At 25.9% G+C, this 27,082-nt stretch overlaps 1 protein-coding gene and 2 long non-coding RNA genes across 6 annotated transcripts in view; 1 reads left to right on the forward strand and 2 right to left on the reverse strand.

The window, feature by feature from the left end:
• Nucleotides 1-27,082, forward strand: part of LOC114127699 (uncharacterized) — a 169,878-nt gene that overhangs the window by 89,844 nt on the left and 52,952 nt on the right. For all 4 annotated transcript variants that reach the window (XR_007604889.1, XM_050203254.1, XM_050203255.1 and 1 more), the window contains one exon: nt 23,000-23,161. Coding sequence is in view for 3 of the 4 variants with exons in the window: in XM_050203254.1 (XP_050059211.1) it covers nt 23,000-23,161 (162 nt within the window). In the remaining variant the exon portion in view is untranslated. The remainder of the gene's footprint in view (nt 1-22,999; nt 23,162-27,082) is intronic.
• On the reverse strand, nt 1,314-6,460 carry LOC126550851 (uncharacterized). Its single transcript, XR_007604892.1, has 3 exons — nt 6,379-6,460; nt 1,505-1,602; nt 1,314-1,407 (listed from the first exon to the last, which is right to left on the reverse strand). It is a non-coding gene; the product is annotated as an uncharacterized LOC126550851 (long non-coding RNA).
• Nucleotides 6,451-8,671, reverse strand: LOC126550852 (uncharacterized). Its single transcript, XR_007604893.1, has 3 exons — nt 8,589-8,671; nt 7,089-7,217; nt 6,451-6,536 (listed from the first exon to the last, which is right to left on the reverse strand). It is a non-coding gene; the product is annotated as an uncharacterized LOC126550852 (long non-coding RNA).

Genomic DNA, 27,082 nt, shown 5'->3' on the forward strand with positions numbered 1-27,082 from the left:
AGTCCTCATGAATAATGATTTTAAGTTATAACAAGATAATGAACATCGATATTCATGGTTAAATGTCAAATAATATGTAATTTCATCCAAATTTGCTTCCAATGTCTATAAAAAAATACACATATTATCGAAATTCATACCATTAGTTTGTGAGTTATAGCTTATAGGTGTTAAAAGTTTAAGTAAGCAGAGTAGTAGACTAACATTTTGCAGGTTCCTACAACTCCACTAAAACTAAAATTAAAAACTTAAACTCACCTAAATTTTAATGACTTTTATAAGTTATTAACTACTCGTTTAAATGTCAATTTTTATGTATCGGAATACTTCTAAAAATATTCAGTTTGAGAATATGAAACTAAAAATCTATACTGTTATTCAAAAAAAGTAAAAATACAATTTTTTAAAAATGTTTTTTTTCTACCGGAAGTTATGTAAAAAATACATTTTCAAAAACATGAATAGATTCTTAAATAATTAGTATTGTTCGAATAACCCTAATATATATATATATATATAAATATATACCTGTATACTGTATAGTATATGTATTAAAATCACAATATGACGACCGACTTATAAGACACACCATTATAATGTTATTTTATTTTACACGACAAAAAATAAATATTGCGAAAATAAAATATATTAGAGTGTCGAGACAATTGAAATGCACGGCTGTGTGACATCAAAAGACATATTGATTTTTAAATTTACGGCACAACCATGAATAATGCAATGGTCCTTTGAAACGTTTGTATAATTTATTATCATTTTATTTGATGGGTTGACGAATTTCTTACTATTGTCACCAAAATCGCTAACAAAAACGATAAATGTAAAATGGATTAACTTATCGTAACAACGAAGAACACTTGAAAGTCACTCTATAGTTACACATGGAATAATGAAATATAAGTTATTTTTGAAATATCAATTATTTAAATTCAAATTTTATCGATTCTTTTTCGAGATAATAATACGAATATAAAAACTTCACACCCTATAACAAAAAATAAAATGAATTTCATAGTTTCACACACCATTATAGCGTCATTAAACCAACCGTATTCAAAATGAGTAAGTACTGTTTTTAAAGCTCAAAATTACGGTCAAGAGAATAGATTTATTTTTTCGCATTTATACTTATTATGATGGTGCATCACCAATAATGAAATATTAAAATAATACAACTTTTGAATCATTTTGAAGTTTTTCCTCCCGTGAGTAACTTATTTTGATTTGAATAAGTTTGAACATTTTTTAACGGCTAATGGAAGACGAGTATTTCTGAGACGCACAACTTCTGTGTACGTTGCTTAACTTCATGGGCCATGATAGAGACAGAGCGTTTCTCTCTTTATTTTTTTTTTGTTTCTATACTTTTCGTTTGATTAATAAACGTGTCTGAGAAAATAAATTAGCAGTGGGTTAAAAGGCGTCGCCGTGGATAAAAGAAAAAAATAATAAGAATTAAAGGCAACATAAAACTCAAGCATAGTACTTTTCTTTCGTCTGCTATTGTATTTAAGCTTAATGTCATAATTAATGTTTTTTTTCCAACTCATACATTTGTAGTCGGTCATGTTCTATTGCCGAACACTTGAAAGGCATGAAAAAAAAACATTTTTTTTTTTTTTTTTAATTCAATGTGAAAATTCTTTATGTTTTTTTTTTGAACATATAAATGCTATATTTCGTATGAAATATTTATAAATTATGGGATTCTTCACAAAAATAACATCTGTGACTCATTATTAAAAATAATTATTTAGTTATTGATCCATTAAATTTTATATACTTAACACAATGTTGTTATACTTGTTAATCAACGAATTTACTATTTACTACTGTTTAAAGGATGTCACACAGATATAAATTCATTAAAAAAATAAATAACTTGTAGTTGTAACATTTTGAAAATTAAACATTTTAAACACAACAAATAATTTGATTTTTTAGAAAAATATGTTATGAAAATAATGATTTTAACCACCCATGTACATATTGTACATAATATAATGATGTGGATTTTTTATATGTGTATTATATTGTTATTGCAATAAAAACAAATGAATTAATAAGAAATGTAAAAACCCAGAATGCGGACTAAATGTTTATATTAGATTATTATTGTTTTCGTTATCGGCTAGATTATTAAAAATATTAAACGTATAGATTGTAGATCTACACATAGCCTGCAGTACTTATACGGTCAGTATACCTTTAACATCGATATCGATCGTTTTAAAATTTAAGATTTAGTGTTGTAATTTGAAACCTCTGGTATGAAGTATGGAACGATCACTTCAGTGAATTTAGAGAGTTCGTTTTCTATGTGTCAAAATATTCTGTCAGATAATAGTCAGTTTGACTACTGAAAAGTGCAAATCTAGAGAAATACATGGTAAATAATGTTTTTTTTTATTTAAATTAATTTTCAAATTTTTTTATTCATTTTTATAACTAGGAACATTTTGGTAATGATTTTTTTACAAAAAAAATATGCTTCTCATTTGAATTTTTAAAACAAATGTGTACTTTTTTGTTGTTTATTATGCTTTAAAATAGATATATATAATAGATACGATATATGTATAATATATATTAGGTATTACGTTGTAATAAATTGATAATATCTGCATATATTTTGAGTGGAGGGAGAAAAACTATTTTAGTCATATCTACCTCCTAAATTAAATCCTAAATACGCCATTGATCTGGTGGTTGTTTTTTAGTACATGAAGTTTTAGACAAGGGTATAACCTATAAATTAAATTTATAATTTATACATCATAAGAATATTTGATACTTGTAGGGCATTTTTAACAGGAAAATGAATAATACTATAAAATATTACATGTCAATACAATTAAAACTTTTTTCAAAGCGATTACCAATATATTTTTTCCTTCCCTAGTTTCTGTAAACTATATTAATGTATAGGGTATACTATAACTTACTTATATTTTTATTTTTATTATAATATATTACATCTAAATTAGATTGAATGTTTCAAAAATAAATAAATAATATTATTAAAGACATGAGAATCCAATATAACTTAATTTACAATAGTAACTCTGTGAGCCTTTTTTTTAGAACTAAAATTATATTAAATTGAATTGTTGTATGTCAGCTGAATTCTATTGATATTTATGTATGATATCGAGCACATGAAAATATATTCGATAGGAGATCGATATTAGTTTTTACATGGTATTAAACATCAACCAAATCACATTAAAATGTAAATTAATAACCACAATACGTTTATGGGATCTGTTTAATTTTGTGTTCCAACTGTAATTACTTAACCAAAAGAAATTTTTGCTACATTGTCATAAATTCACTCAGAGCATTATTGAATTTTATTGATATGTTCATCACACGTTACAAAAAAAATTCTTTGATTCTACAAAATCAATAAAACATACGCTTAATACATTTATGCTACACAATTTTTGCACAAAATTGTTATTATTTGTTGTATACTTTGGCTTTGGAGTACGTCATTGATGTATATTGAAGCTCAGATAAATTATACGTATTATAATATTTCAAAGCTACGAATAAAGTTACATTATTAATTTCAACGAAAGATTTTATTTAAGTCAAACTATATATATAAAAAATATATATATTCGAATTAATTAAATGATTAATGAAATAATATTTTTTTGGTAATACAAAATAATATATTAACTAATTATTTTTTCACAGATATTAAAAATTCTTTAAAATAATAAACGGAAAAAAACTTTTTCTTTATTTACCATACGATGAAGGGTTTTTACTTTTTAGTTGTTATAAGATGAGAAGAAATTCAATCATGTTAGTACTCTTATCTAAAACATTATAATAGTTATTCCAATTCTAATATTTTTATTGAAGATTATAAGTCATATTTATTAAAATCAGATCAAGGTTAATCGTATATATTTATTTATTTGAATTAGGCAGTAGGTATGTTAAAATAAATAATGTTTTAATGTACCTATGTAAATGTAATTATAAACAGTTTAGCTTATATTCGAATATACTTTTAACAAATTAGAGATTTTCTTGTATTAAATACTTGTAACAGTGTAGCCGTCACCATATAAAAAGGTCCTTTTCAGGACCACCAATCACAACACAGCATACATAAAAACAATGCCATCTGAGAGACTTAGCGGTGAATTTAAACCCTTTAGATTCATCACAGAGTCTCACCAAGTACGGCGATGGATAGGGGACACAGTGAAGAAAATAACAACACCCCATACAGATCTATAAGTTCAAAATTGACTCCATAATGAGGAAATCCGTACCGACAGTAAGCACAAACACGCACGGCGGCATACTGGTGGTTTACTAGTCGGTACGGATCACAGTATATATACCGGGCACTTTTCAAGACAAATTAGTATTCAGTCATTATCACCATCGTCAACATATAAGTCAACACAACGACGAACGACGAACATAATACTGATTCTACCAGTTACGTTCCGGACTAAGCAGCGAAGACACTCGTGAAACGAGGCGGCAACCAACGAATCTACCAGTTACGTTCCGGAATAAGCAGCGAAGACACTCGTGAAACGAGACGGCAACCAACGAATCTACCAGTTACGTTCCGGACTAAGCAGCGAAGACACTCGTGAAACGAGGCGGCAACCAACGAATCTACCAGTTACGTTCCGGACTAAGCAGCGAAGACACTCGTGAAACGAGGCGGCAACCAACGAATCTACCAGTTACGTTCCGGACTAAGCAGCGAAGACACTCGTGAAACGAGGCGGCAACCGACGAACACGGCGATAAGTCTACCAGTTACGTTTGAGTGTTGAGGCGGCCGTCGACGAATATAATAAACCTTTCACTTGGCGTGCAATACCAGCGGCTCTTACACGCGGTTTTGCACGCACGGTCGATCTACCATCGCGACTGATGAAAAACGGTTCTTTTTAGAATCATCAGTTCAATCCCACTATAGTGAGCCTACTCAGGTTTCACTGTAGAAACGCATAACTGTACACGACTTGCATAAGACCGTGGAAAAGTGTGTATAACCCGTTTTCCAAGTCATATTGTGTAAATTTAAATATTAGTTATGCTCTATATGTCGCGCCTCTAAAGGCCCTGACATCACCCGTTGCGGCTCGCTTGCTCAAGCTAGCCCCGCGGTTTTAGAACAAATTATATGTCATCCCATTTTTATAGTTATTTCATTATATATATTAATATTGTCAATAAATATATGTGATACCAAAAATTGGAGTTTTTAATATTTCAATATGACAAGTCATTGAATATCATTGCACTGTGTCATACTTACTTGGTATTTCTTTTGATAAAAATATATGAAAGGAAATTAAAATCAGCTCAATTGAATAGTCATTAATGTTAATTAAAATTATAAACATATTGGAGTAGCCTGTATTTTGTTTTTTAAAGTGATTTTCATTAATTTGCAATCCAGTAAATTTCAGTATATCTTCTTAATTTACTTAATTACAAGACTTTATTCTGTTGGCTTTATCTTTTTGTTTTCAAATATTAATTTTGTGGATATAACGCACATTATGTATCGATTAAAATGTTTTAATAATGTATGTACAAATATGTACATTACAAAATTTAATGAACAGGTTAACTCATTTATTTAAGTTGTTACTATATACATTACAGATAAAACCAAAACAGACTTTAGAAATAAACAATTGTTTCCTGTGCAAGATACTTAAATATAAAAATTATATTAGATAAACACTCAATTACAACAAAACATTCGTATGATTATTAATATGATTTTAATAACTTCTATAATTCATATTATGCGAGTTATTTGTATTTTGTGGAATAAATTGTAATAAACTATGTAATATGTATGCACAATTAATTTCGTTACTATAAAGTTTTAATATTTATCAACTCATCAAGATAAGTTATTATAAACATTTAATTTTATTGCATAACCGTTGTATAGAATATTATATATATATATATATATGTACTAAATAACGAGCACATCAATCGGCGGAGTGTTTCGCATCGCTATGTGTTTTGCTATGTATTTATTTCGTTTTTATAAATGTAGTTTTATCATATACTCGTAAATCGTGACACAAATTAAATTGATAATATTTTGCTGTTACCGAATACTGTCGATCGATATTTTTATAACAAATATTCACTTAAGATTTACGATCTCTATAAACACCGTTTTCTGAGATTTCCGAAGCATGCCGTATATTATATTATATAAGTGTGTATTTATTTTATATGCTTCGAAACTTATTAGCGGTTTTTGTATTATTTATAGACCATAAAACTGGTGGTAATACAAAAGTTCGGCGGGGGTCAATGATATCGTTATTTTTTACTATATACCTGCAGCCAGCTTCATAACGTCAATTTTTCGTTGGTCGATATGCGGTGGTGAAATAGCCGTGTGTATTGAGTAACGGTATACAGCGACGTCAGTCGTTGTGCGTGAGTGGAGGCAAAAAAGTGATGGTTGGAGGTGTAGAAAAACACGATTTACCACGCTAAAGAAAAAAAAAAACCAAGTGTCGAATGTATTATGTATTTACAGTTGTGTGTGTGTCGTGTATGTGAATGTGTTTATATATATACACACATAAAATATAATATGAGCAAGGTTAAAGGGCTTGAAAAGAAGGGTGATGGTATATATCCATGTATATATATATATCTATATATAATATATATTCACACACATGAGTTGGGTATACCCAATACGTGAGAGATCCATTTTATAATAACGTTATTTTTATTGGACAGAGTTTATAGCCATGTGTAAATAAATAAATATATATATAGGTATAAGTATGTACAGTGTGCGGTGGATACGTACGTGCATCTGTGTGGAGGACGAGGGGACGTTCGAAAGGAGTATCGGTTGAAAGAATTCTCATTTTTTTTTAGATGCACATACATTATATACAGCGGAGGCCATTCAAATTAGATATTGTGCGATTTTGTGGTACAAAAAATGTAAAAAAATGTTGGTGGTTGCGCGTCTTAAGCGTGTATAGCGTATACTATTATGTGAGGACGCATATTATACTATTATATACATTATATTGTGATGAGGTCATAATCGCCGTAAGTTTTCGTTATTTGAATGTTCAACCGAGAACCCGATCACCACGATGTGATGGCAAAACCTCTCAGTAGCGGACATACATTTTAAACTTTTTAAAAACCTAAACATAATAAATATATTTATGTATTTTACACAAAAAATATTATATTAACGCCAAAAATATTATAATTTATAACGTCCGATATTATCATGCATATATATTTATTATAAACAACCGTTATTCATGGTCCCAGACAATATATTATCATATATGTAATCGGATCGAGCTCAGGGAGGTATTTTCAAGTACCTATGGACATTTATGTGTATTACATACTGATGTATATTGTAATATATTTACTTTGATTAATGGTTGTTAATTGCATTTTTCACATCAGTGTAAAGTAAACATTGTAAATGTAATTTTTCGATTATTTAATATTAGGTAAGTAACGTACGTAGTTATTATTTATTTGTTCGTATGTAGAGTAAATAATTTATATAATATTTACAATTATTCATATACAGATATTATAGTGCCAGATTAAGAAAAAATGCACCTTTAAAGTGACGATTTTACTGGTCGCTTATTACCCTAAATTCTGGTAGGACTATTTCCCATATTCAATTTACTTTTCCATTGACATAATAATTTTATAAAATCTTATATATATAAGTGACATATTAAAGTTATCACGACTGTAGGACATTTTGTATGGTCACATGTAGAAAAATGTAAGCCGCTGACGGCTTGTGTTATATCAGATAACAATAAAAGAATATGGCGCATGGTTTGTACTGTTTTAAATAGAAAATAATATACCTATACGTTTTACATAATTTAATATTACACATAAAAATAAATAGATATGTAATCTCTGATAGGTAATCATACAGTTTAATTTTAGATTTATAAATAAAATAAATAGATTTTCATTAATATCGTAAGATAATATATAAATACAATAAATAATAAAAAATAATAATAATACTATAAATACTTTAAATTATTGATTTTTAAAAATTATGACTTTGTATGAACTGTAAGTTATAAATAAATTTAAGAATTAAATTTAATTAGTTATAGTTTTTTTTCAGTTTTTTTGTAATGTCTGTATGAATTTTTGAAACATTCACTTTCAATTGCAAGTCTGCAATTTTAGATCTAACAGGTTATATGTGAATATTTTGTAAAATTCATACTTTTCGTTGTACTGGCTATGCATTTTATTGTGCTTTTTTTAGCTAGTGAGTAGTTTAATAACTTTTGAACACTGCCAACGAATATTTGAATTATTTACTCTTAAAATGGTGTATTCATAACCATTATTGAAAATGTTTGAATTTAATATCATGGTTAAGTTCATAGTTTATGTCAAATGTCAAACAACTCGTATTAATTGCGATCGTGCTTGATCGCAGATAAAAAAGTTTTGAACACTTTAATAATCTTATCTCATCTAGTGAAATATATTTTCTGGTTTATTCTTACCATACAAACTGTCGCCGATCAATTCTTACCCATTCATTTTCATCGTACAAAGTGCTTTTGTTGTGCAAATCAAACAATACGCAGTACAAAGTGTTTGTTTACCAGTAGTTATCAGGGAATATAATAAAATTAAAATTAAATTATAGCCACTATGGATATAGTATGTGTGATGTTTACTGTTTAATATAAAATAATACTGTTGCAGAAGTGTCCGAAATATACAAATAATATTCACGGATGAAACATAAAGAAACTATAAACCAACTAAGAATATTAAAATAATTTTTCACAAAAAGTTGCAAATTTATAAAATGAAAATTGAAAAAGTTCCATTTAAACGAGTTTAAAGCGTTAAATACTGTCTAGAGTTGTGACCACGCGAACTCTTCCTCTACACGACCTCCAAAGTGTTTGATATATTGTATTATTATCTGTATATCTAATTAATGTTGTAAAATATGCATAGATTGAAACTTCCTTTAACGGATAAAAAAAGATAAATTTTAATACGTAGTATACAGTATAATATATATAAACATGAGAAAAATATAGTGTAGTGTTATAACCAATATGATCACATCGGTGTGACAGTATCAGACTTTAAAAATGCAATGAACTATAATATTGATTTTAGCGACTACAGGTTTTCTGAGACTTAATACCATAGACAATACATTTCGACACGAATTCTGCGCAGAGGGACTCCTCTAATAGTGTTCGATTCTTAAATAATGAACGTCCTATATTTCACCGTTGGCATCCGTTAACCTTCTTTATCATGACAGTTGGTATTTTTTGCCGACATCTTTTCAGAATGAGTTAACCGTTTTTTTTTTACTCGTACACTAATTAAAGCATTATACACTTGATGGCCTTTCTACGATTTTACTGAGACACCTATTTTGTGTATATGATATTATGTGACAATAGCACGTTAAATAATTTATTATTAAAACTTCTTGCTGGCCAAAAAATAAATTATTTTAATTATAATCATGTTTTTAGATGTAAATCTCCTTCTAACTACAAACACAATCATTCGAACGCTTTGTAAAACACAAATAATATTAATATGTCATATTTATATATTAAAATGTCATTATTATTTCTTTATTATATATTATACTCGTGTTTTTATATATACATGTATTTTCTGATTACAATACCATTATTTATTATATTTAAAATATTATACACACGTAAGCGAAAACGAAAACAAATATTCTTTTTTGGACGTGTTATTAAATATTATGTTCTTTGTAACTTTAATATAATGTTTTCTCCAGTTTCCTGAGCGCGTTCAAATGGACGAGCTTTTAAAAATATTTTCATTATACACCCGCGTTTTAAACTTCCGTTTCAGTTGGTCCGCCGCAGTTTCGTTCGACACGCAAAAACTTATGAAAATATAAACTTTTCCTTTATATCCACACAGCTCTTACACGCCTACAAATCACACACATACACAAATAAATAAATAAATAAGAACAAATACGTCATCGTTTTAAAACAATGACAATGTAATAACTGTTGACGGTTTAACACCACAACGAACATTGTCATAAAATATTTTATATTCAATATTATTTAGTTTAAATTATATTTCTTTCTCGGGTATTTGATAAAATTATATCGTGCAAATGCTGAAGATTATTGTTCATTTATTTTTAAATGTTATTTCGTATTATTTTGATTTCGTTATTTTACAATATTAAAATGTTATTGGATTTTGTAGCTTTTTACCTCTGATGCTATAAAATAATTGTTATTATTCTCGTATCATTTTTATTTCAGTGCTTCACTTATTATATTTGAATTATAACGAAACATAAATTATCAATAGCCAATGTTTCTTCAGTATATCTGTGACTTAACTCATAAATCCTATAGAAATATTATTTTCTTGTGGGAGTGTAAATCCTTTTTACGTACATGGTATATACTATGTATATATAAAAATACAATAAGGATACCGCCGAAGGAAGCTTGTATTTTCTTCAATCAATTACCTATATATAATATATATATATATATTTTTTAACAATAACAGATATAAAATTATATCTATACATCTAATACCTACAATAAAAATACACGATTGCACAAATCAATAATATATATATACATACCTACGTATATAAAAAGTTCTACAAACGATTATAATACAATGGAATTGTAGTGTATACCGTGTATTAATAAAAATCCATAACCAGATTAAAAAATATCAATACATTGGGTTGTTGAGTTCAATCAAAATTTAAAAATGATATATTTCTATACTTCAATAAAATTTTTTTGTTGAATTCTAAGTATGTTGTTGTTCAGTCCAATTTATACAGCTATATTTTCTATACACATAATATATACTATATGTATTTATGAATATGTATATAAGATATAAACTGTATAATAAGCATGTTACATGTTTAATGCATGGGTATGATATAAAAGGTAATAAAAACAGCTTGATGTGGGATAGTTTTAATGATTACAGGTAATAAACTTGTACTTTTTGGCTTTGAATGATGAGAGATAGTGCCACAGTTTCTGGTAAATATATATATATATATATATATATATTAATTTATAATAAAACCATTTAAAGGCTTAAAAGGGTATGTGCTTAGTTAAGAAATATTTTTACGTTATACGTACATTTAATTAGGCAAATGGTCAATACACATATATAAGTATTGTTAATGTTATATTAACATTTATTAATTAAATATAAAGTAATAAATAATAATGTCATCGATATATTTATGTATCTGGAGTATCATTGCCCCGAACGGAAAATATTTTAGTAATTATTACATTGTTAGTCATAACCATTATCTATCGTAATTCGACAAATCAAGAGAATACATGAATACTTTTTATGATTATATTATATTATATTTTTTTATATTATCAACATGTATGTATAAATTGAGATTATATTATTAATAAAATATAATTTCATTTTTGTTATCATATACTCGTATTTGGTAAAATATTATTGATTTTTACACAAATAAGATACATTTGTTTTATGTAATATTTGAATTATTTGGCACGCCAACCGGCTGCTATTATTGAGCTAGAAAATCGAAATTTTATTTTTAAATGTATAAATCTAATTTATTATTATATTATAAAGTTATAATACTACATTATTCATAAATTGTATTTTCAGTTTAGTTGAGTTTTATGGTTTATAGCTATAAATGTCCTTATATTTATTGTTTTAGTTTTTTAGTATTATTAAAAATTCAGCATATTAAATTGACTGATTAAAGAATAACATGTGCAAGTTCTAAAAAATTACTAATACATTTTTTTTTTTAAAACACACTTCTTATTTATAAATAATCTTAATTATATAATTATTTTATGATGAAGAAATCCGAAGGTTTGATATGTATGTATAAAGTTGAGTGTTAAATCTTGTAAATTGTTAGTAGGTATTGTATTTTTTTTTTTTAATGGGAGTTTACTACATTTACTATGCATGACAGAGCCAGTTTCATTTAGGATATCAAATCTCTAAATATGTCTCTAAATTATATTGTTATATCTAGTCCTAATGTCATCATATAATAATATGATATTGAAGTTTTAATTACTTCAGTTAAAAATTAAATGGCAATAATATAATATTATGGCGGCTGTTAGCAATTATATTTCATTGACAAAGTGTTAACATGTTCTGCTGCATGTTATATTGTTGTTATTAAATATATTGTTTTGTACTTTTTTTAGTACTATTCATAAACTTATTTTTATATTTAAATAATATTTATGTATAACTACTTGATTAATGCCAAGTAATATTACTGTAGGTGTGATAAACTATAATTATTGAAGTATTATCTATCGTGTTGTTAATTAATTATAAAGCGGATCTATAATTAGTTCTTTTTAAACAAATAAAAGAAACACTGATAAAAATAAAAATGGAACTTTACTATCTTGTTCAAAAGATTGTCTCAGAAATAATTTTGTTACACAATAGATGTAACATTGAAAATAAAGTTTTTATACAAAACTAAATTAAATTGTAATGATATTGTTTTATTTTTTGTCCATGACTACTAATCAGTTTAAAGTTGAATTATGGTACACAATACGATGTTTAACCCATTTAGTGAGGTATCAAAGCAAAATAACCTAAGAAAAATAATTGAATCAAAAATAAGATAAAAAAAAAAAAAAACAGCGAAAACATAAAAAGTTGAATAACACAAACGGTTAAAATATAAAGGATAATGTGGGTTTTTGAAAAAACTATTATTAATATTTAGTTATAAAAAAAACCGTTGATTTAAAAAAATAATAAATAATAATAATAATAATACAATCGCATTTTTTTGTATAAATCTACTTAATATCGATGGTTTATAATATTTACATATAACTATTTTAATTTCAGCGTTTTGCAGGAGTATCAATTGACTTAAGCGTATAAGTCATGTGGTTGTCAACGTAAAATCATTCGGTATATAAGTGTTTATTATTGCTTTTGAGATAAAATAATAATATAATATATACGTATGTATTGTGAGCGCGTCGGGTGAAATAAATTCACACAAACGGATTTCGAGTACTGTTTAATACGAATAACTTTAACGGCAGCGAACGTGTCGACGTCTAAAGTCGTTTAATTGGTGCTGGCGCACACGCGCACACGTTACAAGCACATAAATATATACTGTATACATCACATCGCGATTTATTGCATTTGCCCAATTCCTTTTAGTATGCGATTTTCTCCATCATCGGTATGCTCTGCATAATATATATATAACTGTATATACATTATAAACGCATAGACGTTGTACGTAGCGGTGCGTTTACTCGTTAATTCTAGGGTTGACAACCCGTTTGCGGACAGCAATAAAAGTGAAATCAAACGTTGAAAAGGGCTCGCCGCATATTTTCGAGGACGCGTACAATACTATAATGTTGTTATAGTGTGGGTAGAATACGGGCACGATTAGCATACTTCCGGGTCGGTACGAGGGTCTGTGGTACAGCTGCACGCCGTATGAATCGACGACGGTGAGCGGACATTTTATATTTGTAAATTGCACATATAATATAATAATATATTCTATAGCATCACGTATGTGTGTGGGGCAGGTATTATAGGGATAATCGAGTCGACGGTTGAAGGCCCGGGATTTCCTGCCTTATTGGAAGAGCCGAATCGAATTCAAAACGATATTTTTTTCATGATATTGCTTCTATTATTATTATTATTATTAGTATTATTAATTTCCATATTTATCTCTTAATAATAATAATAATAATAATAGTATATTTACTCAGCAAATAACAAAACAAAAGTTTATAAACAAAAAAAATTAATAACAAGTTGCAAGATTTTCCAATAATCATAAGTATGCTTGAAAACGAATGAGGTGGGTTCATATTATTAGTATATAAAGAAAAATGTTATACGAGTACATTAACTACTTAAATATTAATAATTAACATTTTTAAATCCGGGATAAAATAGTGTCAATACGTTTTTTATGGTTGTAAGAACTATTAAAGTTAGCTAAATTAAGGTTATATTTACACAATAAAAGTGGTTTGTCTATAATTATCCTCAGCTCACTGTATTCGTTCACCGTGACAAGTGTAATCTAGTTTGTCGCGTGAGATTGCAGTGTGGACGAGAATGTCGGCAGTTGCGATTCTTTTTCTCATGGATTTGCATTCTTGAGAAATGATAAAATCTAAGTCAAATTTATTAGTTTCGATCTTATTAACGTCAGGTGTATTGATTGCTTATTATAATGATGTATGGCACTATATTCAATGCTATTTCTGAGAATCACATTAGTATACTAACACAATATATTGAGTCAGCTTCAAAGATATTTGAAATTAGTTATTTTTTAACTTAAATTTAAATTCAATTTAAATATGATGACATTTTAAACATAAACAATTTAATTAAAATTTTTTTATAGACTTAATACATTTATATATACATATAATATGAATATAATAAGTATAGGACAGGTAATACTCGTTTATTGGGGAAATTAAACTGCGTACCAATTTATGTAGCCACATCCGGCATTATCTTCGAGGAAACATGGCAGACAAATTTTAAAAATAAATCCACATAAATATAATAATATATAATCTAGAAAATTAATTTCCGAACATTTTAAATGCTGCGTGATTAATGTTGAAGTTACAATAACAAAAATGTGAAAAAAATTAATGCTACAATCATAATTCTAGTATTCTGAGAAATGTTGATTTTTTTCCATCTCGCTTAATGAGGACTTAGCGGTGTTTATTGATCTGATTTTATAAATGTTTCAATGGTATATTAAAATATGTAATACCCTGTAATATTGTAATATAGAAGTAAGATCAGTAAATGTTATTGTTATTAATTTTAGTGACAAAAAAAATGCAAATAACGATATAATAATATGAACACTGATTTCTTTACTTAAACTGCAGTTTTAAATATTCAATTTTTTTTCAGTTTTTTGAGTATACGAAACAATATATTTTCAAACTCAGTCTTGAAAAATAAACCAGATTTGAATAATTTTAAAAACTAAAATAATATTCTACAAACATTTTTGAAAAATAATTAATTTAATTTGTTTAATTTGTGTTTGAGATTAGAGGTCGTGTATTGAAAATTATCTGTCCATGGTTAATATTTTTGAACGATATTTATCTGATTGGGATTTAAATTTTTTATTATAAAATCTACTTATCTATTCGTCAATCAAATATTACGAAGTAGAAAAAAAATGGAAACATTTATAGAAAAGGTCCAATACGAAAATTGAAAATATTATGTTTATTTTGTTTTTATTCGGTGATGTACCTAAATTGCCTAAACATTACGCCGTTATTGAATTATTTTACTGATTTTTATGTCATTCGTATTTTGTAATTTAAATAATGATTGGATTTTGTACATACAAATTAGAAATACAAATTGAATCAATAACCAATGTTACAAAGAATATATTTTTCTAATTTTAGTTTAAAACATTGATGATAGAACAGTTATTTAAATTAAAACCATTAATTATTTTATTAGACTTTTAAAATCATGGTAAGTAAAGAAAATAATTAAAATTTATAAATTTACAACCAAAATTATATGTATATTATATAGGGTGATTTTTTTTTATCATGGACCAACCAATAACTTGGTAAATATAAGGAATTTTGAAATATTTTTTTTTTAAACTTTCTAGGTTTTACTGTTTTATGCTGTGTAAAGTGTAAATACACATATATATATAACAGAAATATTAGTTGTACATGTACTACGTAACAATATTATTTTAAAATATAAGTAAGACATTTGATTAACTCGTGTTTGCTAGAGAGTAATAAAAAATGGAAAGTTGTATAAAAAACTAGATTGTGTAAAATAGAAGAAAACATTTTCTTATTGTATTAAAATATCCATTATTCTTTCTATATAGCAGTTAAAAATCCCATATACTCGTACGGTGACATAATGAGATACGTTTGGTATATTTTAAAACTTGTTTGGATGTATTTTTTAGTAGGTACTTTTTCGAGTTGAAAAAGTGATCCATAACCTAGACTCTAGAGACTTGAAATACCTATTCAAAAATTATACATGCATTTTAGTACTTTGAAGAATATTATTTTTGACCAATTGTTTACTATTTATAGACGTTAGAAAGTATTTTGTTTTTTTTATTATTTGCTAAATTTGCAATAAACTTCAAATTTGAAAACTATGACGAAATTGTATAATGTATTTTATAATTTATGTATAAATCAATGTTTGCTTAATCAAAAAACATATGGAGCATTTAGTATTTTAAGTATAGTAAATAATCATGATCTAAAATATTTTGTAAAAATGTCATCTACGTCACACGGTAACATAAAATGATTTAGTTTTTTTTTTTTTTTTTGAGGAGGAGAGTGTTTGTTTATAAAGTCTATCGATATAAATAATAAAATAAAAACTTTATTTTTGGAACTAATTGAACTAATGATATTTTATCGTGGGGTAAAATGTATTATAACTGAAATTATATTTCTGTGAAGACATACTTATTTAAAAAAAAAAAAATACCTAAAGTTAAATTTTTTTACTATTATATAAGCTAAAATAGTTTTATACGTATAATTTTAACAAACATTTGTATTATGAATATACATTTTTGTAGTATTACTGTTATTTGAACATAATTAAATGTAAGCAAATTAATTCACCACCGAATAAGATTAAATTTTAATTAGTCTTAGAAAATAAATACTGGTAGCTCTATAATGATAAAATTAATTTAGTTTTAATATAATATAATACACAAATTCTCAAAAAAATTAGCCAATTTATAAAATACATCTACCATTAACCAATTTGTATAATTTACACATCTCTATACTAAGTGATCTTTTTAAATGTCTACAATTATTATTATATCAATTATTTTCAAAAACATTGATTTTGCAACGACATTAAATTATGTACAAAATTATTCGCAAAAAAGTTAAAACTTTTTGAAATAACAATTAACAAATATAGATATTGGAATGAATCACTTTGTAGATATTTAATATATTAAACGTTTTTATAATGAAAATAATATTTCCAAATGACAAATAAATTATTTTTTGAATTTAAAACGATAAACAATCTGTTTCAATTCCATTAATTTCTCCGTGTTTCTTATTTTACAATATTATAGGTACATTTTAAACCAAAATCAATACATTTTTTAATCATATAGAATAGGTCTAGCATTTTAAATACATTTTTCATATTATTAATTTTTATAAATAATATTAAGTGTTACATGTACATATACTGAATTTGTTGTATAAATTATGTACTTAAAATAATTATCTAAATCAAAAGTATATTAAACAATAAATTGTTAATAGTTTATTTCATAAAAAAAAATATTTATATAGCATCTTTTTGTACATTTTGTACTGAAAAATATATAACTTAAAGACATTTCGTCGTAGTATATATTATCAGATTTTATAAAGCTGTCCATTTATGACAAATTTAATTTCAATATAAGTAGAATTATAATTATTTGTTTTTAAATATGTTATTTTTTTGAACTAATTTCACTTAATAATATTATATGATTCAATTTAAATTGATATATATATATATATATATATATACATTATATATAATAAGCTATTTAACAACAGTTTAAATTAATCTGCATCTCATTTTATAATATGATCCATTTTACATAAGAGTAATGGAAAGCATAACATCGTGATTCGTGTATGCACATAATACCCCCTCCAAATTTTCTTGATCATTATGATAATGAATTTTATCTGTATCACTAAATATAACTAAACATTTATACTCTAAAGGTACTCGTAATTATTTACCTCCCAATCAAATGCCTATTTTAAATGATATGTTAAATGTTTAATATACCAACAGCAACACAATAATGGTATGGTACATCGTACATGTGAGTGCTAAAAAGCGGGAACTATAAAAATTCCATATACATACCAATGACTATAATGGAACACTTTTAACGTATATACCTTTATCGTTGTATAATATAATAGTGTTGTGTTCAACTTCCATACATAATAATTACTGTGACACTTATTCGTTTAAAAATGTAAATAATGGTAGTAACAATATTTAAAAATGTAAATAATGGTTGTAACAATATTATTAAAATATTATGTTATTCAAAATAAAAAATCTATTCAGTTTCTTTTCGTTAACAATAATGAATCGGTATGTTATATTTTTTCTAGTCGTCTCTTGTTTTATTTTTAATAAAATATAAGCTATAAACCTATAAATTAAATTTTCATTTTATTTTATTATTTCACCATTAAACATAATATTATTGTTAAATAACATTTTTTTTACAATGTATTCACTATTATAATTATAATTTTTATAACCTAGGAAGAAATAGTGTAATATTATGTTTTCTTACACTTTATTTACCATCAATATCTCAATGATTATATAACTTAAATAATAAATAAACAAAACTTGTTTATTTTTATTGAATCATACATTTAAACTGGAAATGTATTAGCTGTTCGTGTTTATTTATTATAAACGAAAAGAGAACGCTTAAAACATACTCCCTGGTGCGCCATTAATATTGAATTTGGGAGTATCGTACAATATTTAAGTGAAGGGAAAAAGTAATTTGATAACAATTTATAAAAACGTATCTCGGTTTCTGATTAAATACAACTATATAACATGATATTATTATACCAAGAAAACTAATTAAAGATGGAGTTTTGAAAATTTGTTACGGCAATATCGAGTTCTGTGAATTTTTATTTAGACGGAGCAAATAAATTAATATACAGAAACAATAATGGTTTGTTTCCCATGATATATACCTATATATATTTATCTCATTAACGATAAGGGTTCGTATTTCGGACATCCAATAACTCTAAACTAACACACACCACACAATGGACCGATCCTCGCCTTGTACGCGAGTAGTCGTTGTTTTCAAACTAGTTCAATAATTGTACAGTTTTAGTTAGAACGACAGCGTGTTATACCTCTACGTTTTACCGGAATAGCTACACGTAGTTTTTATTGTATTTTTTTTTTCATTCTGTCACCCAAGAAAGTAGAAAATCTTGGTCGTTGAGAAAATAAAATCAGATTAAAGTTCACGATGACCGGCACGTGCCCAATCCGACCCAAAGGTCTTTCGTCTAGGTCTGAAATATATAAACCATCGACGTTATCCGTAAGGGATTGTGTTATTACGATACTGCTTAGTTTTTGTGTACCTAAGTCGTTTTCTATAATATACATTTAGTATTCAGAGTTTTACATTTTTCTCTCATACGTATATTATTAGAACGATTATATGTACAAATATATATCTTACATTATAAACGTTTGTTTTTTATAAACAGTGGAATCAGTGTTTCTTTTTAAAATTTTTTTTTATTTATTTATAATATATAGTATTTTTACTTAAAACTCGGTGAGTAATATTATGAACGTATAATAATAATTATATAATGATACCTTAGATATTTCATCTGTTCTGCAATATTATGATTATCTATACAATGAAGTTAAAGCGACGGTGAGAATTTTTAATAGTTCGTTAAATCATTATTCCAAACTTCTAGGTTTATTTTGATTCACAATTTGATTGCTCGTGTAATTATTATAGAAATGTTTTTTTAAGGGCAAATAAAGCTATAACGTAGTTTGTCAGACACCATACTAGTTGGATCATTAGCATAAGTAACTAGCTATCTATAGTTGTATTTGTTGTTTTGGGAATGTCTGATGTGTATAGGTACACTGAATAAATCAGGGTAAAGATCGATCCCTTGAGGCACCCCTGTAGATAGTGAAAAATAAGAGGATATATCGATGAGTCGTTTTGTCTAACTGCAAATATTTGTATATATTATTTAAATGCGCAATACATATACATGTAATAAGAACAAATATATGATAGGAAATATGTTTGTGTTATGTCGATTGAAGAGTTCATTTGACCCGTGAGCACTAATAATAATTTCAAATCATATTAATATGTACTATTTAATTATAATATTTTATGATATTAACTGGATTTACTGGTAAGTTGAATATCATATTTATTCAGTTTACTGAACTACTAACGTTGATTTTTTAATAGCGAGTATACCGTATACGATGACTGTGTGTAGGAATAACAATCATGGTAAATATCCTCAACGTTTAATGGTCCATGTGAAATAGTATGATTTGTTTAGTTTCACTATAAAGTAATAATATATGACATTATTATACAATCAAAATTTTATATTTTTTTAATTTAAATTTCGATCACCTCATTTAAACGCATGAATCTTTTTTAAATAATTGCAGCCGATGATATATTACATCATAGTATCAACAATTTTATGACAAATACAGCCCACGCCCCACGTGTTATAGGAATATCATAGTTGTGAATTGTTTTTTTATACCATGAGTAACTATAATAGCTAGCAAAACTATTTTATTTAAGTAATGGTGGTAAGTATTGGCGTAAAAAATAGGGGACTTGTAGTTAAGCCTCCTTCCATGTAATATTAGGCACTTTATTTTATTATTTATTTATTTTGTTTACTTTATAGTATCTATATATATTTATATACTTTTTTAAACGACTAGTTTTTGATAAGACCATTATCCGTAGTAAATATCTTTGAACTATTGAACATATTTTTAACTCGTAACTATACTAATGTATTGTTAATTATTCTCCATACCGTAATTATCAACAAGACTAAATGCATTGTAATTTATAGTGGAAATCGTATATAGCAATATATTATATGGATAGTTATAGAAATTATTATACATTTTACGTCCTTACGTCATAAATACAGTAATACACTGTAAACTAATCTGCAATCTTAAAATAACTCTTCAAATTTTATGGTTTGCAAGAGAGACAATCCAATGAAATAAATAACATTACTTTCAATATCTGTGTAGATCTATACTTACCATTAATTTTGAATGTTTTTATATATTGAAATTGCTCGTGTTGTGAATTTGATAAATTATTTAAGTTTATTATAGGTATTAAGATATCGTACTACATTTATTTTGGAAAAAAAATATAATTTAACTAACAAATATTTAATTAGGTTCTATCAAGCTCCATTCCATTTAATTACTTAAGCCAAATCTAGTACATATTTTACAACATGCTAAGAATTTGTTGAGCACTAAATGCTTAGAGTACATTAGAGTTCTTGATATAAAATGTACATTATAAAAATAACCTGTACACTTGAATTTTTCTAAAAACCTACAAAAATATATTACAATATATTTTAAGGAACATTTAGTTTAATATTATTCATTATTAATAGCAAGTTAATAATATAAAAGTGTATAAAATATGCAACATAAATAGGTAGTTAATACACTTAAGTACATGCGTTAGATAAATAAAGGTGTTAAATTTAACACGATAATTATTATGATTATAAAAAAATTAATTAATTTAATTGAGTGAGTAAATAAAATATGTAAGCAAATATAAACTTTTTTTTTATTCACTATAATACACTGACCTACATACATAGCTAAAATATAACTGCACAAATATTAAATAAATCGTATGTTATATTTTATGAATGCAAAAGAAAGTTTATAAACATAAAAATGTCATGACGATTTAGAGTTAGAAATTATAAAGCACTGCAATGAATATATTAAAATATAACTAGAATTTTATTGTACTCTGTGGTAAATGAAACATGATCTTTTAAGCTCCGGCAGATTACATACGAAATACATCCATATTTATTAAAATATAATTTATTCAACAATAAAAACAAAATCACAAGGTATTATTATAATATTCACCAAATCATTATTCTACCAGAATATTTAGTTGCAAAAAATAAAATTCGACGTAGGTACGATTGCAGTATCGAACAATTAACGAATTATTAATTTATTTTTGTTAACGTTATCCAAATGGCAATATAATATAATATAATATTCATAAACAACCTTAAGAAGACATCGTATTGGAATTTATTTTAGTAACACACAACAAAGCAAATTTTTATCATTGAGTTTAAATTTAATATACCTATCAATTATATTATGGTCATTTACTTAATAATGAGGTACACTTGAAATTTACTGTCAACTGTACCCGACAGCGGTTACCTGTTTTCTACTAAAATAATCATCTTTTATAATATATATATTGTATTTTATTATTATTACTATTATTTGAATAAATTGTACTTATTGCTTCTACGTACAAAGAAGTTTTTTATTTTATAATATTATTAAAGAATTTTAACCACATGATATTATTTTATAGGAAGTATAAAGAAATAAAAGAAATATTTCATATAATAATATTTTAATATTAGTTATATTTAAATTCTTTAAACAAATACTCATTTTTTTTCAAACAATACAGAATTCTGTCAACCCGACAGTACTTATAATATTGACATTAAAACTTCAATTAAATAAGGTTATTTCTTTTTAAATTTGTCCATCTATTCTTTTTTTTTATCATTATTTTCCTCATCATTGAGTCATTTAATATTCAATGTTATAAGTTATAACATAATGTTATGCGAGTACCGGATCATATTTCATCACTTTGAATATTTACTTTTCCTCCAATATTTTTACCGTAATTAATTATTTTCACTATTTTTTTTTTCAAATTAGGTATAATACATTTTACGGTGAAAGTATAGTAGCTTAAAATATAACTCACTCACTTATATATTTTAAAAAGCTGTTATCTATTCAGATCTGTGTTTTTTGTACAATATTTAAATACAATATGTAGGCAATTTATAAATATCCGTGCTTTATGTACCTATTCTCGTCTTGTTATTGAATACTAGATTTAAAAAATGTGTCTATATGTTTTTAGGCCAGGTGGACTTATGGACACAAAAATCAGAAGGATGCCGGTGTAATCACGATTTACTTAGACAGGACTGCGCCTGTTGTGTACCACAAGGTGGATGTCAATGCGGAGCACTAGCGCTGAACCGTTGTGCGCAATGCGGTTTGGAGCAGCATTGCACTAACAGTACGTATATTAATTGTATACAATATGCTGTATTATAATGTAATTATCTATATTTAATATTTATCCAAATGTCGTGTTTATAAACTGGTGTAAATTTTATATTATGTAATTGTTCTCAAATTTATAACGTTAATGAACCATTTAGACGACTCCTAAATACACAACAATATTATATATATGCATAGGATGTGCTACAGCCATATTATTATTATTATACCTACACAATGGATACAATACAATGTTTTAGTTTTGATTAGATTGGCAAACAAACAAGTAAAAAAAAAAAAAAAAAACGGCTTAATAATATATCAAATTTCTATTGAAATCCATACTTTAACAATAACTCTATTTTAAATATAAGTTAATAATAGGATACGAAATAACATTCATCATATAGTATCATGATGGTAGGTAACTATACGTCACTTATCGACTCTATTTAAATTATTATTATACATTCATACTAAACACAGTAGATGTATCTATACATTTTTATTACTATAATTATTATTTATGTAACTCGTCGATACGCGGCTTCGGGAATTTTCTTACGGTAGAAATCGTTCCGTGGCACGGAAGTAATAGATGCAATCACGTCCAACCAATCGAATCTTGAGAACGAAAATGTATATAGTATACAAGGTGATTATTTTTACACTGTACCAATGGGCACAATAATTTCAGATTATGAATATATTAACTTAACCTAACATTTTTTACATAATTTTAAGACATTTAAATATTTTATTTATATAAATGTTGTATTATATTTAATACATAATTAATATACGCAACTTTCAATTAAATTAAATCAAATTTTCAAAAACATAAACTTATTGAGAAAATGACTGTTTATTGATTAAAAAATCACCCTATACAACTTAGCGATTACGCTTACTATAGCACGAGCGAACCGTAACCACCAACGTTTAGCCGAGCCCTATTGTAATAGCAACCAGATTTTATAATCAGTACCGTCACGTATAAATCCTAAGGATTATTACAAATAACTAACTATTTGAATTATACAAGCAGGAATGGTCAATAAGAATAGAGGTTATTGAGCTGATTAGTGCGATGTGAGCATACATGTACACGAAACCAAACGTATCAAAACTATTTTAACTAACTATGATTCTCCAAATATGCTCACTCCTATTTTTTACGTGATTAAAAATAAATTTAAATTTTGGATTCAACAAATGTTAAGGATACATAAAGATTATATTTTTAATAATATAGATATTTTATACTATTTAAAAAGTACTGTGGCAATATAAACTTTCCCTTTTTTCAAATGAGAATCAATATTTTTACTGTAAAATATGACGACATAGGTGATTTTTTTGAAAACTAAAATTTAAATTCAATAACAATTAGATTTTAAATTTATGTATTAATGTATAAATGTATGTATGGAAGCTATTAATTTGAAAATAGTATTGTAGACTACAATAGATCATATATTTAAAATTTTTGTTGAACCATCTTGAATATGATATTATTCTTTATGTATACATTTTAATAATTCAGAAATTATCGGTTTAAATTTTTAATCTAGGTACATAAATATTTTTAAAAAAGTCATTTGATTAAAAATTCAAAGAAATTAAGGGCAATTTTCATTTGAATAAAATAAGTCAGTATTACCACAGAACATCATTTAAATTGTATACAAATCTAAGTAATTGAAAATATAGTCTTTAAATGTACCTATTTAATAATTTAATAATTAAAATTTGAATAAATTCATTATTAAAAGAAAACACGGAGTGAGCATGCATAGTGAATCAATATATATATATATATATATTATACTTTTTATATTTTTATAATGAACAAAAATGTTATATTATAATATATCTGATAAATTATTTGATGTTGAAAAACTGTTATATTTTTCAACATTATTTATTAAAAACTATATTGATCCGTTTTTTTTTATATATAAAACCTACAAAAAAAAAACACTGATGTACAAATGTAATTATTAGTATATCAAATAGCCATAGGCATATTTGATTTTCAGACCTCTGTGAAAGATTGAAAAAAAAACAGAATAATACGCACATTTAACCAACCGTTCCCTTGTTCATGACATAAACATGGACTTAAATATTTATAGAATGAACCACACAAAATCCTACGTACCATAATACGGTGGAAGTTAAACAATATCATTATTATTTAATAGTATGTATGACTATTATCATTGTTATTATTATGTGAGTTATGTACTTGTACGAATGTATATGGTGTTTGCATATATCTTTGAGTATATTCATCAATGACTACTTACCTATTATTCTACTTATTATAAGTTATAACTACTTACATTAAAATACTGTGTGGTATTAATAACATTCCATTATTTAAAAAATAAACAAATACTTACCTATGTAGATATCATTGTATTACTCGGAAACTACAGAAGTAGTTAGGTTAACCAGTAAATTAAAAAACACTAAGTGGATAAAATAGGAACGTATAATAATATACATGATCAGGTATTGTATAAAAATATAAAACTACAAAGTGAAATCCGGATGGATTTTGAAATATAGGTGAGCCTCAGCTGTTCTTTTTACTTTGGTTGTATTTTACATTACCTTAATATTTCCTCGTCAAAACAATCTTCATTTTAAACATTTCAGTTAAATTTTTCATGAACATCAACAATGTTTCGTAGAATTTATATTTATGCATTATGTAAGAAACTATGTTTAGATAACTTTTAAAATACTTCACATTCTCGTGACATTAAACGTATATACGAGTACATGTATGATGTAATATAATATGATAACGCAAAAATTATCTCGACAGACGTTGTCATAATATTTGCTGCAATTCGAAGTTGTTCTGTAAGACTATTTTTCATTTAAACTATATTTTTTTCGTTTTCCCATGTAATTCATCGAATATAACGTATTAATTAAAATTGAGATTAACTCAATGAAATAATTAAGTTTACATGTTGTGTAAAAAATAACTAAAAATTCACAAGAAATAGGAAAACAAAACATTAAATAAGACATCAATACAAATATTATTTTAATCTAATCATATACGTAGTATTGAACATAATGAAAACGGAAGATATTTACTTACATACATTAAAATGTCAGAATCATTTAGATACTATACTCCATAATTGTGTATTACACCACAATTAATATTTTTATTTTTATTATTATTATTATTTTTTGTTGGTGAGGGTGGTTAAACAGGGTAGATATAAGGCACTTTCAATTCCGTGTATGTAATGCATACGACAGTAGAGTCACATGAGAGGTGACTATTGTTGAAACTGAATAGAGCCGACTGCAATTTTCCTATAGGCCGCTGCATCACAATTGAATATACCTACTCACCGATCGAGTTTGCCGGTGTGTAAATAATCATCCCAAAGAATAAATACATTGCAGTATACGTGCAAAACTACAGGCACTTACAAATTGCATTTTTTTTTCTTCAAATATTTATTATTGTTCTTGTAAATAATTTTCAATTTCTTTGTTTTTTCGATGAATATTTAAATGCCCATAACTGCTACCTACGCACATCCTGTCAAATATATCATGCTCCATTACAATATTAAACATAATTTTTTTCCTTCAAAGCAATATATTTTATCACCCAACATTTTTAATAAACAATAAAAAACAAAAACTATGGAGTCAAGTATAATTACATTACTTACATAATAAATTGTATAGTTGTATATTATACATGAATGTTATGCTAGCTATGAGCACCCTTGCGAGAGATAAACAATTATATTATAATAACGGCGTACCTAACATTAACTTATATAATTCATGTTTAACAACGAACACAACATGCATGTGTTGTACATATATATAATATTATATTTTGTTTAACCCTTTTACCACTCCAGATAAAATATATTACCTTAAC

The sequence above is a fragment of the Aphis gossypii genome, chromosome 3, assembly GCF_020184175.1.
Source record: "Aphis gossypii isolate Hap1 chromosome 3, ASM2018417v2, whole genome shotgun sequence".
Taxonomy (NCBI): Eukaryota; Metazoa; Arthropoda; class Insecta; order Hemiptera; family Aphididae; genus Aphis; species Aphis gossypii.